The 12,172-nt window shown below is 46.9% G+C and overlaps 1 protein-coding gene across 2 annotated transcripts in view; it reads right to left on the bottom strand.

Annotated features, from left to right (window-relative positions):
- The window catches only part of DNAJA3 (DnaJ heat shock protein family (Hsp40) member A3), a 30,103-nt gene extending 18,682 nt beyond the window's left edge, over positions 1–11,421 (bottom strand). For both annotated transcript variants that reach the window (XM_030301287.2, XM_030301289.2), the window contains exons 1-3: positions 11,203–11,421; positions 5,220–5,353; positions 558–641 (exon numbers count right to left, since the gene is read on the bottom strand). In XM_030301287.2, coding sequence (XP_030157147.1) covers positions 558–641; positions 5,220–5,353; positions 11,203–11,413 — 429 coding nt within the window. In that variant the 5' untranslated portion in view covers positions 11,414–11,421. The remainder of the gene's footprint in view (positions 1–557; positions 642–5,219; positions 5,354–11,202) is intronic.
- Between the last annotated feature and the right edge of the window lie 751 nt (positions 11,422–12,172).

The following is a 12,172-nucleotide window of genomic DNA, read 5'->3' as shown; positions in this document are numbered from 1 at the left end:
GAGTACTGAAGAATAAAGAGATACGGCGTCTGTGACGTACTCTCAGATGGCTGGGGGATGTGCACAATCATACAGCAGGTACACGATACTCTACATATCCTGAGTCCCTACAGACCCTCTAAGTCTGGGAAGGTCGCTCTGGAACGGCTCAGCAGCCCGCCACAGTGTGCGCTTCATCCCTCTGACTACATTTCAAGTTCCTCACGGGCGGCCTCCTACTTTTACAATACGCACCATCCCACTAGACAGAGATGCCCTAAGGAGGGGGGTCAACAAATAAGTGTGGAATTAATTAATCCAACCAGGAGCTCCCAGACCTGGCTATAAATCAGATTACCTGGGAGCTCTGTTAATACAGATTATCAGACCGTTTCCTACTGAGATTCCAAGTGAGATCTAGCAGGAGACCTGGGAATCTTTTCTTCAAGGAGGTAATCTGGTATGAGGACAGTCTTCACAATGGACCTTATGACATGTCAGGTCACCCTGGGCAGCACACTGTGATGTACCCACACAGCTGAATGACAGTGACTGCACACACAGGTAGGTCACATTACCTCATAGGCTTCTGCCAGCTGGGAGAACTTCTCCTTGGCTTTGGGATCATCCTTGTTTGTGTCTGGGTGGTATTTCTTGGCCAGCTAAGGGAAAAAACCATAAATTACAATGGACACATGATGATTACTAACACTGGACCTCAAATAACAGTCATAATCTCACCTCCCTTACAGCATTGGTCTGTTTTGAGATTTTGCAACCAACAGCAATTTTTTTTTAATGTATGTTTGTTTATTTTTTGAGAGACAGAAAAAGACAGAGTGCAAGGGTGGGGTGGGGAAGGGCAGAGAGAGAGGGAGACACAGAATCTGAAGCAGGCTCGAGGCTCTGAGCTGTCAGCACAGAGCCTGACGTGGGGCTTGAACTCACGAACTGTGAGATCATGACCTGAGCCAAAGTCAGACGCTTAACCAACTGAGCTACCCAGGAGCCCCATCAACCAACAGCAATTCTTAAAACAAGGCCTAAGACTTTAAAATAAACCATCTCTTGCAGCAACTGGGTTACTCAGTCAGTTAAGTGTCTGACCAACTCTTGGTTTCGGCTCAGGTCATGATCTCACGCTCTGTGAGATCGAGTCCTGCATCGGGCTCTGCGTTGGCAGCATGGAACGTGCTTGGGATCCTCTCTCCTCTCTCTCTGTCCCTCCCCCCAGCCACATTCGCTCATGATTGCTCCCTGTCAAAATAAATAAATAAATATTTTTAAAATGTCTTTAAAAAATAAAGTAAATAAAAGTAAAATAAAATAAACCATCTCTTCAAATCTGACACATATACACATTTTTTAACCACAACAAATCTCTGCCAAAAAGAGCAAATGCTTTAGAACTTGGGCACCTTTGTGAAAGCAGTGGAAAACAGTGTGTCTGATATACCATCAACTATGTAAAAAGAGAAGAAAATAACTGGATACGTAGATGTATCTGCTGTACAAGTTATTTTGGAAAACATATAGCAAGCTAGTAACATTGGTTGCAAAAGGAGGGATGTCAGAGAACAGGAGGGAGACTTTCTACCGAATATACTCTTTTGTATTTGCTTAATTCTGAACAAAGGAAACGTATTGCCTCTTCAAAACACTAGTTTAAATATTAAAAAAGAGTAAAATCTCACTAGGCTGTCCGCAGCTGAGCCGAGCCGCTCTAAAACTACGGTTACCCTCCGGGCACTCTGAGCAGTGCTGTGCTTTGCAGGTGGCTCACTGTTGGCTCACTGTTTGCTGCGGCTGCTGACCCCTTCCAAGTCTGGGTCACTACAGGTCCCTCACGTGAGGGAAGGAGGCACACGGAATCCAACCGCGGACCGGAGAAGCCATGTGGCTCGGACGCCACGCCACCAGCAGCTGGCTGCGGTTAAGGTGCAGAAAGTTAGGTGCACAGCCTCCGGGTCAGAGAGTCCGGATCCACTGTCTGTAGCCCTGAGACCCCAGACAGAATGTCACTAAGCACAACTTCCTCGTCTGTCAAATGACGAAAACGGTACCTACTCCACAGGGTTGTGGCAGGGATGAGATGAGACACCACATATTCTAAAATGAACACAGAGCACGGCCCACGGCGACATCAGCCATTATTAGGACACAGAAGGGAGCAGAGGATGTAGTCAGGAGGTGGGGGCATCTGGCAGGAATTTCAAATTTTCAATGACAAGCCAAAAAATCACTGATACTGAGTAACAGTATACCCCAAATCACCAGGATGACCACCGGAAAATACAGCACTGAGGCAGAGAGCCTCAGAGCTTACACACGAGATACCACGTCCATGGCTTAGGTGAAAAGAAAGAAAGGAGATGTCACATGTAAATAGTGCATTTGAGCCAAGACAAGATGAAACGGTGTCATGGCTCATAATGCCAAACGAGGATGCATAGGAGTTCAAATTCAGAAAAGTACAAGGAGACATCACAGGGCTGTACTCCCAAAGCAGGGGTGGTTAGGCTTATTCTGATGAGCCGGGGTGGTGAGGCTTATTCTGATGGCAGGCCGACTCCCAAAGACCCATGCTGGAGAAACAAGTACAATGACCACAACATGAAACAGTCGGATTTTAGACAAACATGATCACATGAGATTAATATGGCTTGAAAGGGAGTTGAGCATATTTTAACACAATTTTTTTTAAAAAAAAAAATTTTTTTTTTTCAACGTTTATTTATTTTTGGGACAGAGAGAGACAGAGCATGAACGGGGGAGGGGCAGAGAGAGAGGGAGACACAGAATCGGAAACAGGCTCCAGGCTCCGAGCCATCAGCCCAGAGCCTGACGCGGGGCTCGAACTCCCGGACCGCGAGATCGTGACCTGGCTGAAGTCGGACGCTTAACCGACTGCGCCACCCAGGCGCCCCTTAACACAATTTTTAAACATCCATCACAATTAAGAAAGAAAAAAAAAAAAAAAAGGAGGGGTGTCAGGACATTACCCACATCTGAGAAACATGATGGGATTATTTTGTGATGGGGAACTCACTTCTACCCAAGGTGGGTTGTATCATGATGGACAGCCTTCACTGTTAGAAAGCTCTTCATCAGAATAAGCCTAACCACCCCTGCTTTTGGTTACATGGGTGACTTTAATCCTCTTCAACAAAACAGCCCAGAAAATAACGGAGGCTGGATATCATGATCCCAGAGAGTCCTTTCTTTATGCTAAGAGCCAGACAAACAGCTCTCAATCTTCCACAGGAGCAGAAGAAGAAATACGCGTCACCAAGCCTGCAAAGAAAGAACTGGTCATGTGCCATGCAACTCTGGTTTCCGGGAGAAATGAGGATGGTGGCAGGTGGCCAGAAACAGCCACCCACTCCCCAAAGGCAGGCCGACAGAAGGAAGGCAGCGCCAGCCATCCAGAATGAAAAGAGCCATCAGTGGAAAGGCAGAGTATGGCTCCACTGGCATCTCTGAGCTCAGTCCTGCTTCCGGAGACGCTGGTCCTCACAGCAGCTCGTGGGAGCACACCAGAGGCTGCGTGCTAAGCCCCGGATCAGGGTCTCAGGGCACAGCCAGGACATCACGGTGGGCCACAAAGGCTGGTCCCAAAAGCCACGGCAAGAAACAATGGTGTACTCATGAGATTAGCTTAAGGAAAAGAGAGGCCTTTTTGCAGTATTTTAGTCTCATGTGTGACACATAGTGACTTACGGGGCCTTGGGCGTAGGTCACAACCTCTCCAAGCCTCTGCCATGAGGATCAAATGACGCAATACACACAAAGCTTTCAAGTCCTGACCCCAGAAATTGCGTTGTAAAGACTACTTTAAAAATGTCCAGTTTTAAATTGCACAGTTTTACCTCATCTTTTTACTTCCACACCTAAAAACTTGAATGGCTCCCTACTCTCTTAAATTAAGTTTCTAGGGGCGCCTGGGTGGCTCAGTCAGCTAAGTGTCTGACTTCAGCTCAGGTCACGATCTCGCAGTTTGTGGGTTCAAGCCCCGCGTCGGGCTCTGTGCTGACAGCTCAGAGCCTGGAGCCTGTTTTGGATTCTGTGTCTCCCTCTCTCTGACCCTCCCCTGTTCATGCTCTCTCTCTCTCTGTCTCAAAAATAAATAAACGTTAAAAAAAAAAAATTTTTTTTTTAAATTAAGTTTCTAGTGCTTGCAGAGGGACTCATGTGTTCCCTTGTGGTCCCGGCCTCCATCTTTTCACTGCTCTCCCACCCTTACGTCAGGTACCTTACCTTCCAGTTCAAAGAGGAGGGACATGATATTCACTGTTCCCAAGCCAGGGTCTCTGTTTCCTAACCCCGTGCCTTTGCTCATTCCATTACAACATAAGTCTACTCAAAACCTATACCTGGGGTTCACAGCAGCACTACTCATAACAGCCACAAAAAAAAAAAAAAAAAAAAAAAAAAAAGTGGAAACGATCCAAATGTCCAAATGGATAAATAAAAACGTAGCCTATCCACGCATTACTCGACCACTGAAAGGAATGAAGAACCGATACATGCCACAGCGTTGATGAAGCTTCTTTCCAGAGTGAAAGAGGCCATCACAAAAGTTCACACGATGTACGGCTTCACTTCTATGACATGCCCAGAACAGGCAAATCCATAGAAAGAGAAAACAGGTTAGTAATTGCAAAGGCAGAGGAAAGAGGAAACTGGGGAGTGAATGCTGATGGTATGGGGTTTTTTAAGCAGTTGAAAATGTACTGATTGTGGGGATGGTTGTAAAGCCTCTATGAATACATTAAAAACCAGTGAATTGTACGCTTTGAAAAAACATAAGGGAAGGGATTAGCTATCCAAGCCATGGCTGTTAGGTCTGGTCTTGATCAGTATCAGTTCACAAATATTAGGTTCAAAGTTTTTGCCGTCCTCCCCCGCCCCCACACACAAAGGAAAACAAAATTTAAAAAAAAATCAAGAATCTTGTAGTGAATTTTCATACAAGTTACAAGGCACAGAATAATTTTAAATACGAAAACAGCTTTGGAAAAAGATTTTTAAAAATTTTGGGTTCTGCCTCTTTTTCTGAAGTGTTAACCAGCGGGACACTATGCACCTGAGGGACAGTCCAGCAAAGCCCATCACCTCATTCTACACTGTGAGCCACATGTCACCTACACGTATGGGCATACATGCTGCATTGGTGAGCAGACTAGACTGACAGCATCCCTTCTACAGTCTTGTCCCTAAAATCTGGCTTCCATACAGACCTGGTAATACGCTTTCTTGATCTCCTTCTGGCTGGCATTTCGGGGCACTCCTAGTATCTGGTAATAATCCTCTTTGGCCAAAGGGGAGCTCGTGTGGAAGGATGCAGTACGAACAAAAGGGTAACTTTTTACTCCTAAAAAAGAAAAAAAAAGGAAAGACAATCACTCTGGGAATGTGCTCAACAAAAGGAAGCTGTGAGTAAACACCCAGCCAGGTTACACCTGTGAAGGAACGGACGTCACAGCTTAGGGTCAGCTTTCCCCCCAAGCCCGTTGGAGACCAAACTCACTGCACTTCAAAGATGCCCAAGGCCACTGTGTACAATGAACATAAAATGAAGAGTACTGGGCAGGGCTAATTCTGCTGGATCACGACACAACGAGGTCGTACCCTCATGTCTGCACCCCGGATGGGGGCTACACCGGGGGGGGATGACTAGAAAGGGACCTAGCCCCACTGTCACACTACCTGAGCACCTGCCATGTGCCACGTACCTTCATATGCTGTCTTCCTTAATGCTAAACAATTCTCCGGGTTCTTTGCCTCCACCATACAACCTTGGGGATGTGGTTCTGGGGTGGTTCTCAGAGTGTGGTCCCTGGACTGTCCATTTTCAGGCCCCACCCCTGACATGAATCAGAGACTCTGGAGGTGGGGTCCAGCAGGCTGTGTTTAATAAGCCCTCCAGCAATTCTGCCACATGCTCAATTTGAGAACTAAAGAACTAAGAAACGGTACTCAGGGTGCTGGGTGGCTCAGTCGGTTGAGCAGCCGACTTTTTTTTTTAATTAAAAACATTTTTTTTTTCTTTCAACGTTTATTTATTTTTGAGACAGAGCATGAGTGGGGGAAGAGCAGAGAGAGAGGGACACACAGAATCTGAAGCAGACTCCAGGCTCTGAGCTGTCAGCACAGAGCCCGACACGGGGCTCGACCTACGAACCACAAGATCATGACCTGAGCCGAAGTTGGATGCTTACCCCCTGAGCCACCCAGGTGCCCTATTTTTTTTTTTAACGTTTATTTATTTTTGAGAAAGAGAGACAGAGTGTGAATGGGGGAGGGGCAGACAGAGGGAGACAAAGAATCTGAAGCAGGATCCAGGTCTGAGCTGTCAGCACAGAACCTGATGTGGGGCTCGAACTCACGAACCACGAGATCATGACCTGAGCCGAAGTCAGACGCTCAACTGACTGAGACGCCCTGAGAGGCTGACTCTTTATTTTGGCTGGGGTCATCATCCCAGGGTCATGGGATCAAGCTCTACATCGGCTCTGTGATGAGTGTAGAGCCGGCTTGGGATTCTCTTTCTCCCTCTGCCCCTCTTCCCCACTCGCACTCTCTCTCTGAAAGAAAGAAAGAAAGAAAGAAAGAAAGAAAGAAAGAAAGAAAGAAAGAAAGAAAGAAAGAAGAGAAAGGAGAGAAAGGAGAGAAAGGAAGAAAAAGAAAAGAAGAAAAAATGGTTCTCAGCGTTTAAGGTCACAGATCTAAGAGAATCTGATAAAAGTGCTGCCCCTCTCCTAAAAAAAAAAAAAAAAAAAAAAAAAAACACCTTAATAGACACACGGGGTTAAAAGGCCCTATGCCTGAAACTAACAGCTAACTGGGGTCAAAGCCCAAGGCAGAGAGCCACATGCCCTGCCCCCCTTCATGCCTCTGGCATCAGCAGTAGGAGGAACGTCCGCTGGCGGACACATCCACTCAACTGCCCTCTGTGCACAGAGCAGAGAACTAACTTGGACTGGTCTGTCACCAAGTGAAGCAGGGGGAGCTGCCCCACAACTTGAGCCCTGCCTAACCTCCAACCCATTCCGTGACAACTGAAGACATGGGGCTGGGAGCGGAAGGGAGCCAAGTAAGAAAGAGCATGAAGATCACGACAGCTCCAGGTTTCTAAGTCGAACTTCAGCCTACAGAGAAGGTTCTGGATGCACCATTCATTCATTCAGTAAACACTCACTGAACATGTACTACTTGCCAGGCACTGAGTTCTGTGCTGGGAATAGGCAGCAGACCATTCAGACACTGCCTTCCTAGAGCTTACATTATTCAAGATGTTAATACTGTAGCGGCAGGGAGGATACAATGTGAAGACAAGACCAAAGCCAGCGCCCTCAAGGAGCTTACAGTCCACATGGGAGCGTGGGAGAGAGTGTACAAACAAACAGTACACAACGACATGCACAGTGAGAACACACATAGGGTCACCTAACCAGGGTTTCTCAACCTCACAATGTTGAGGATGGTATTGGATTCCTCTTGGTGAAGGGGCTTTCCTATTGTTATGGGCTATGTCTCTTAATTCATACGTTGAGGCTCTAATCCCCAGTGCCTCAGAGTGTGACTGGTATTTCGAGGTAGGATCCTAATTTTAAGTTTTCATTTATTTAAGTAATCTCTACACCCAACATGGGGCTAGAACTCACAATCCTGAGATCAAGAGTCTCATGCTCTTCTGACTGAGCCAGCCAGGTGCCCCTGGAGGTAGGATGTGTAACAACTCTGCCAAAACATTGATCTTGGACTTCTAGCCTCTAGAAACCTGAGGATAAATGTGGTTCTCTCTTATGGCATCCCTGGCAAACTAAACAACTTATATGTCAAAGGATGTTCAGCAGCACCAACAACTTATAAGTAGTACACTCTACTGCCCCTCTACCCCTGTCACAAGAGAGCAACTCAATGTCTCCAGACATTGCCAAATGTCCTTTGCAGGGCAAAATCATCCCCAGTTGAGAAGCACTGACAACCCAACTGAAGAAGTTCAGGAAAGGCCTTTTAAGGCAGCTGCTGTTAAACTGTAGAAATTAGCTAGGCTAAGGAAAGGTTTGAATCTGCCCAGAATTACACCTGTAGTCCTTATGTCATTTGCAACAGATTCCCCTTATATTTTCAAAAGTGCCTCATTTGGCTGCTAAATCATAGATCATCTTTGGTTCACATGAAAGTTCACATGCACCCAATAACTGCATGATGTAACTTGTATACATTTTATACAAGTAGAGATGTGGTTAGAGATAATGATGCTGATTAATGAGGCCTAGGAATATGGCAAAGGGCCTTTGAGCTATCCTAAGGAGTCAAGGTTTTATCCTGAGGGCAACAGGGAGTCACTGCAAGTGTTAAACAGGGAAGGGAACGCCTTTGCATGAGAAAGAGCTCTCAAAAACAACCCACAACTGGAGGACTGGGAGACTACTTAAAATTAATCTGAGCACAAAACACAACCAGGAGTGTTGAGGGATATCTAGGAAGGGGGCCAAGGTAACCAGACAGGAAGACGAGTAGGAAAGAGTCAGAATGATGAGAAATCAGAAGCAGCAAGTCAATCTCGACCTTCAGTATCCCCATACTGTTTCCTGTCCCGCACCCTAGACCCCCCAGAACACAAGGAGCAGACAGCGTGGAAGCAGTGGGAGTTAGGCGACCACAGAGGTCTTTCTGTGGTCAGATTTGAGAGAAACAGAGCTAGCGGCCTAGCGCTCCTACACTCAGTCCCTCTTCACTCAGGCGTGAGGGGCTGCCCTGGTCCTGTCAGCCCCCACTACCCGCAGGCTCCTTCCAATCCAGGAAGAGACTGGTAGTGGCAGCTCCAAGAACGTGAGCAGAGACCTTGGACTCAAGAAACACTCGGATGTAACAACGTAACGTGCAAAACTGCATGCGAAGAAAGACAAATCACATTTAACTATTACAAATTTGATGACTTTTGACATTATCCAAAAAGCACCAATGGTTAACAATAATTAAAGTTCATTTGGGGCGCCTGGGTGGCTCAGTCGGTTGAACAGCCGACTTCGGCTCAGGTCACGATCTCGCGGTTTGTGAGTTCGAGCCCCGCGTCGGGCTCTGTGCTGACAGCTCGGAGCCTGGAGCCTGCTTCGGATTCTGTGTCTCCCTCCCTCTCTGCCCCTACCCCACTCACACTCTGTCTCTCTCTCCTTCAAAAATAAATAAACATTTAAAAAATTAAAAAAAAAATAAAGTTCATTTAATGGACAAACTTTCCCCCAAGAACAACGTCTTGCCCTTTTTAGAACCCAGAATAGGATCAGCCTCCAAGTCACTCCAAGAATGACTAACCCAGAGTCAAATAACTACATTTTTTTCTGCCCTGGGAGAAAAGTTGTAATTAAAGTGTTGTTTTATGCCCTCTAATTGTATTACTAGATTTGAGAGAAGATCAAAGACCCATGTTTGGGAGCTGAGTTGATGACTTTAGATGTAATAACAAGAGTGTGTCTTGAAGGATGTTATCTCTCAAAAATATTCATCATGTGATACAAAACATGCCCATTCTGGGCTATGTGCTGATTGCGGTTCCTTAGTAAGGGTCCCCCAAAGGCTCAGTACTCGGTGCCTGCCTATCTCTCTCATATATACACAATCAACAAAAATGCTCCCCAAACTTGTACAAACGTACTATGAACAGAAATAGCTTAATAATTACCTAAGGAATAAATGAACACAAAGATGCAACCAAATTCTATTTAAAACAACACTGACATTAGAAAAAGTTAGCAAAACTTGAAACTTACCACTTTTGCTCATACTGAGAAATACAACATGACATCGCTCCGAATAACCCTGAAGAAACCTGAACAGACTACTGCTCTACCCGTGAGGAAATACTGGTGGCAAGAGCAGAATTAAAAAATGGGATCACTTGACCAAAACCTCATCCAATCTCTCTGTTCTCTGCTGTATCCCCAGTAACTAGAATAGTGGCCAGCATATGGCAGACTCTCAATAAATACCTGAGTCAATGAACAAATTTTCACAGTTAAGGAAACAGGGGTTCAAAGAGATTAAATAACTCACCCAGATCCCCCCCCCCACACACACACTAGTAGAGGTGAGTTTGTTCACTTTACAAAAGAATAACGATTACTGATGCTTTAATGACTCCCTTATTACACAAGCATTACAAAATTGCACCCCAACAGGCAATTATCTTGTGTGGGTTATCTTGTCAGGGCCTGTTAATTAATTACCTTTGTAAATATATAGATAAATATCACTTGCACAAATTGTAGGGAACACAACCAATAAGACAATTCAGACACATGGTTGGTTATTCAGTGTTTCCTCCTTCCTCCTAACAGAAGTCATCCAACACAGAGCAGAAGAACCATCACAGACAAGCACCTAAAGGCTTAATACATATCACTTCTGTATCGCCTCCATCAATTAAGAAAGCTGGTTTTGAATGAGGGCTCTACCAGCTTTTCACTTTGTCACTTTCTACAAGTCGTTTAATATCTAGGCTTAAGCTTCTTTGTCTGTAAAATGTAATAGCATCTATCACATGGAAATGACCCATGCCGGGTACACAGAAAAGCGCTCGATAAATGTTAGTTTGTATTTTTATTACAGTTGCCAATTTAAGAACTTATAAAAGACTACTAAGTGTATCCTTCAATTAGAACCACGTGACGGAAAGGGCGTAAGCTATTAAAGGACAACTCTACTCTTTTAGCTTTATGACATTGGGCGGGTCAATTCTTTTTGCTAGAACCTCAGTTTCTCGTTCTTTAAAATGGGGATGACGACTCCATTCTGGCAGGGTTGTTACCACCAAGTGAGATGGGGCACAAAGTACCTAGCACCATAACAGGTGCTCACTGAATGGCAGTTACCTCCTCCCTTCCGGCTATAAGGTGAAAGGAGGAGACGGGATTGGAATAGGGTAAGGGAGCAGTGGCAGGCTGGAAAGAGGCTTCTAGAAATGTTGATAAAGAAGAGAAGACTGTAGGCCTACAGAACATTTCACTACTGCCGCCGAGGGCTCCATGCAACTCTCCCTGGTTTACCATTTCTCAGTAGCCATTTGGGCCTCTCTGCCTCCTGTTCGCCGGTCTCTCCAAGCAATTCTGCATACAGGTCAGAAGATACCGTCCACCCCGCTACCCCCGTAGCCGAATCGAGTCAGTCCCTTCTGGGCCTTAGAGCCCCTACTCGGGCGCTGGAGCCTGCCCTCACCTTTGAAGCTGACACCAGTTCTCAATGTCAGCAGCGCCCCGGAGCCTCGAGCTCTCAGAGAAGGCGAGAATGCAGTGACGTTCAGCTTGTGGCCCAGTGAAGCCCCCACCACGTCCCGCCTGGGCGGCCGGGCTCCTCTCCCCGCTGTAGCCGGCAGCCGCGGGGACCCCACAGCCACCAGCAACCAGCGTGTGGGGCACCGCGCCGCCATCTTGGCCCAGGGACACTGCGCCTGCGCCACCCGGCTCAAGGAGGCGTCGCGAAGACAGCGCGCCGGCGCTGCGATGGCGCTTCCGGAGGCGGGGCCCGAGCGCGCGCACACGCACAAGCGCAAGCGTTGCGCATGCGCAGCAGCACCCAATGCGACTTTCTGGTTGCCAACACCGAAATGAGGCTTCCTCTGAGGAGTGCAACTAGGTATGCGTGCCGTGAAGGACCTCGTCATTCTGTGATGGATGGCCAATATTGTACCTTATCTATGTAGAGACGTGGTTGAGTGTGTTCAGGTATAACTGGTCTCAGGATCCCCGCGAAGGGCCGGACTACATGTCCCGGCGTGCAATGCTGCCGTCAGTCGCGCAGTCCCAGCATGCAGTGCGCGGTCTTTTTCCCCTGACCTGATGCTGTAAGTGTTGCGTGAGTGTTGCTCACTTTGTGTCAGCGTGAGCTCGTGGGGGCCTCTGCCCTACTTCCGAAGCCTGGCCTCAAGCTCACTTTCTCTCTAGCTGATTCTCCGCGGGGCTGACTTTGATCACTCGGTTCTGTCCTGAGCGTGTTAAGGCTCCTGCAAACCTGTGATAAACTTGCCAGTCGCCAAGGGAGAGCCGAGCCCCGCACAAACGAATTTAATAAACGTGGTGAGCACCTACTGTGTTTCACGCACGTTGTAGAGTACTGGGGATACAACGGTGAATGACATGCCATCCCTGCTCCAGGGGAGCAAACTCTGAATCGAGAGAGACCGGCTCCT

This window comes from Lynx canadensis, chromosome E3 (assembly GCF_007474595.2).
Source record: "Lynx canadensis isolate LIC74 chromosome E3, mLynCan4.pri.v2, whole genome shotgun sequence".
NCBI classification, from domain to species: domain Eukaryota; kingdom Metazoa; phylum Chordata; class Mammalia; order Carnivora; family Felidae; genus Lynx; species Lynx canadensis.
Note: the sequence above shows the minus strand (reverse complement) of the source record. Positions and strands in the feature narration are given on the sequence as shown.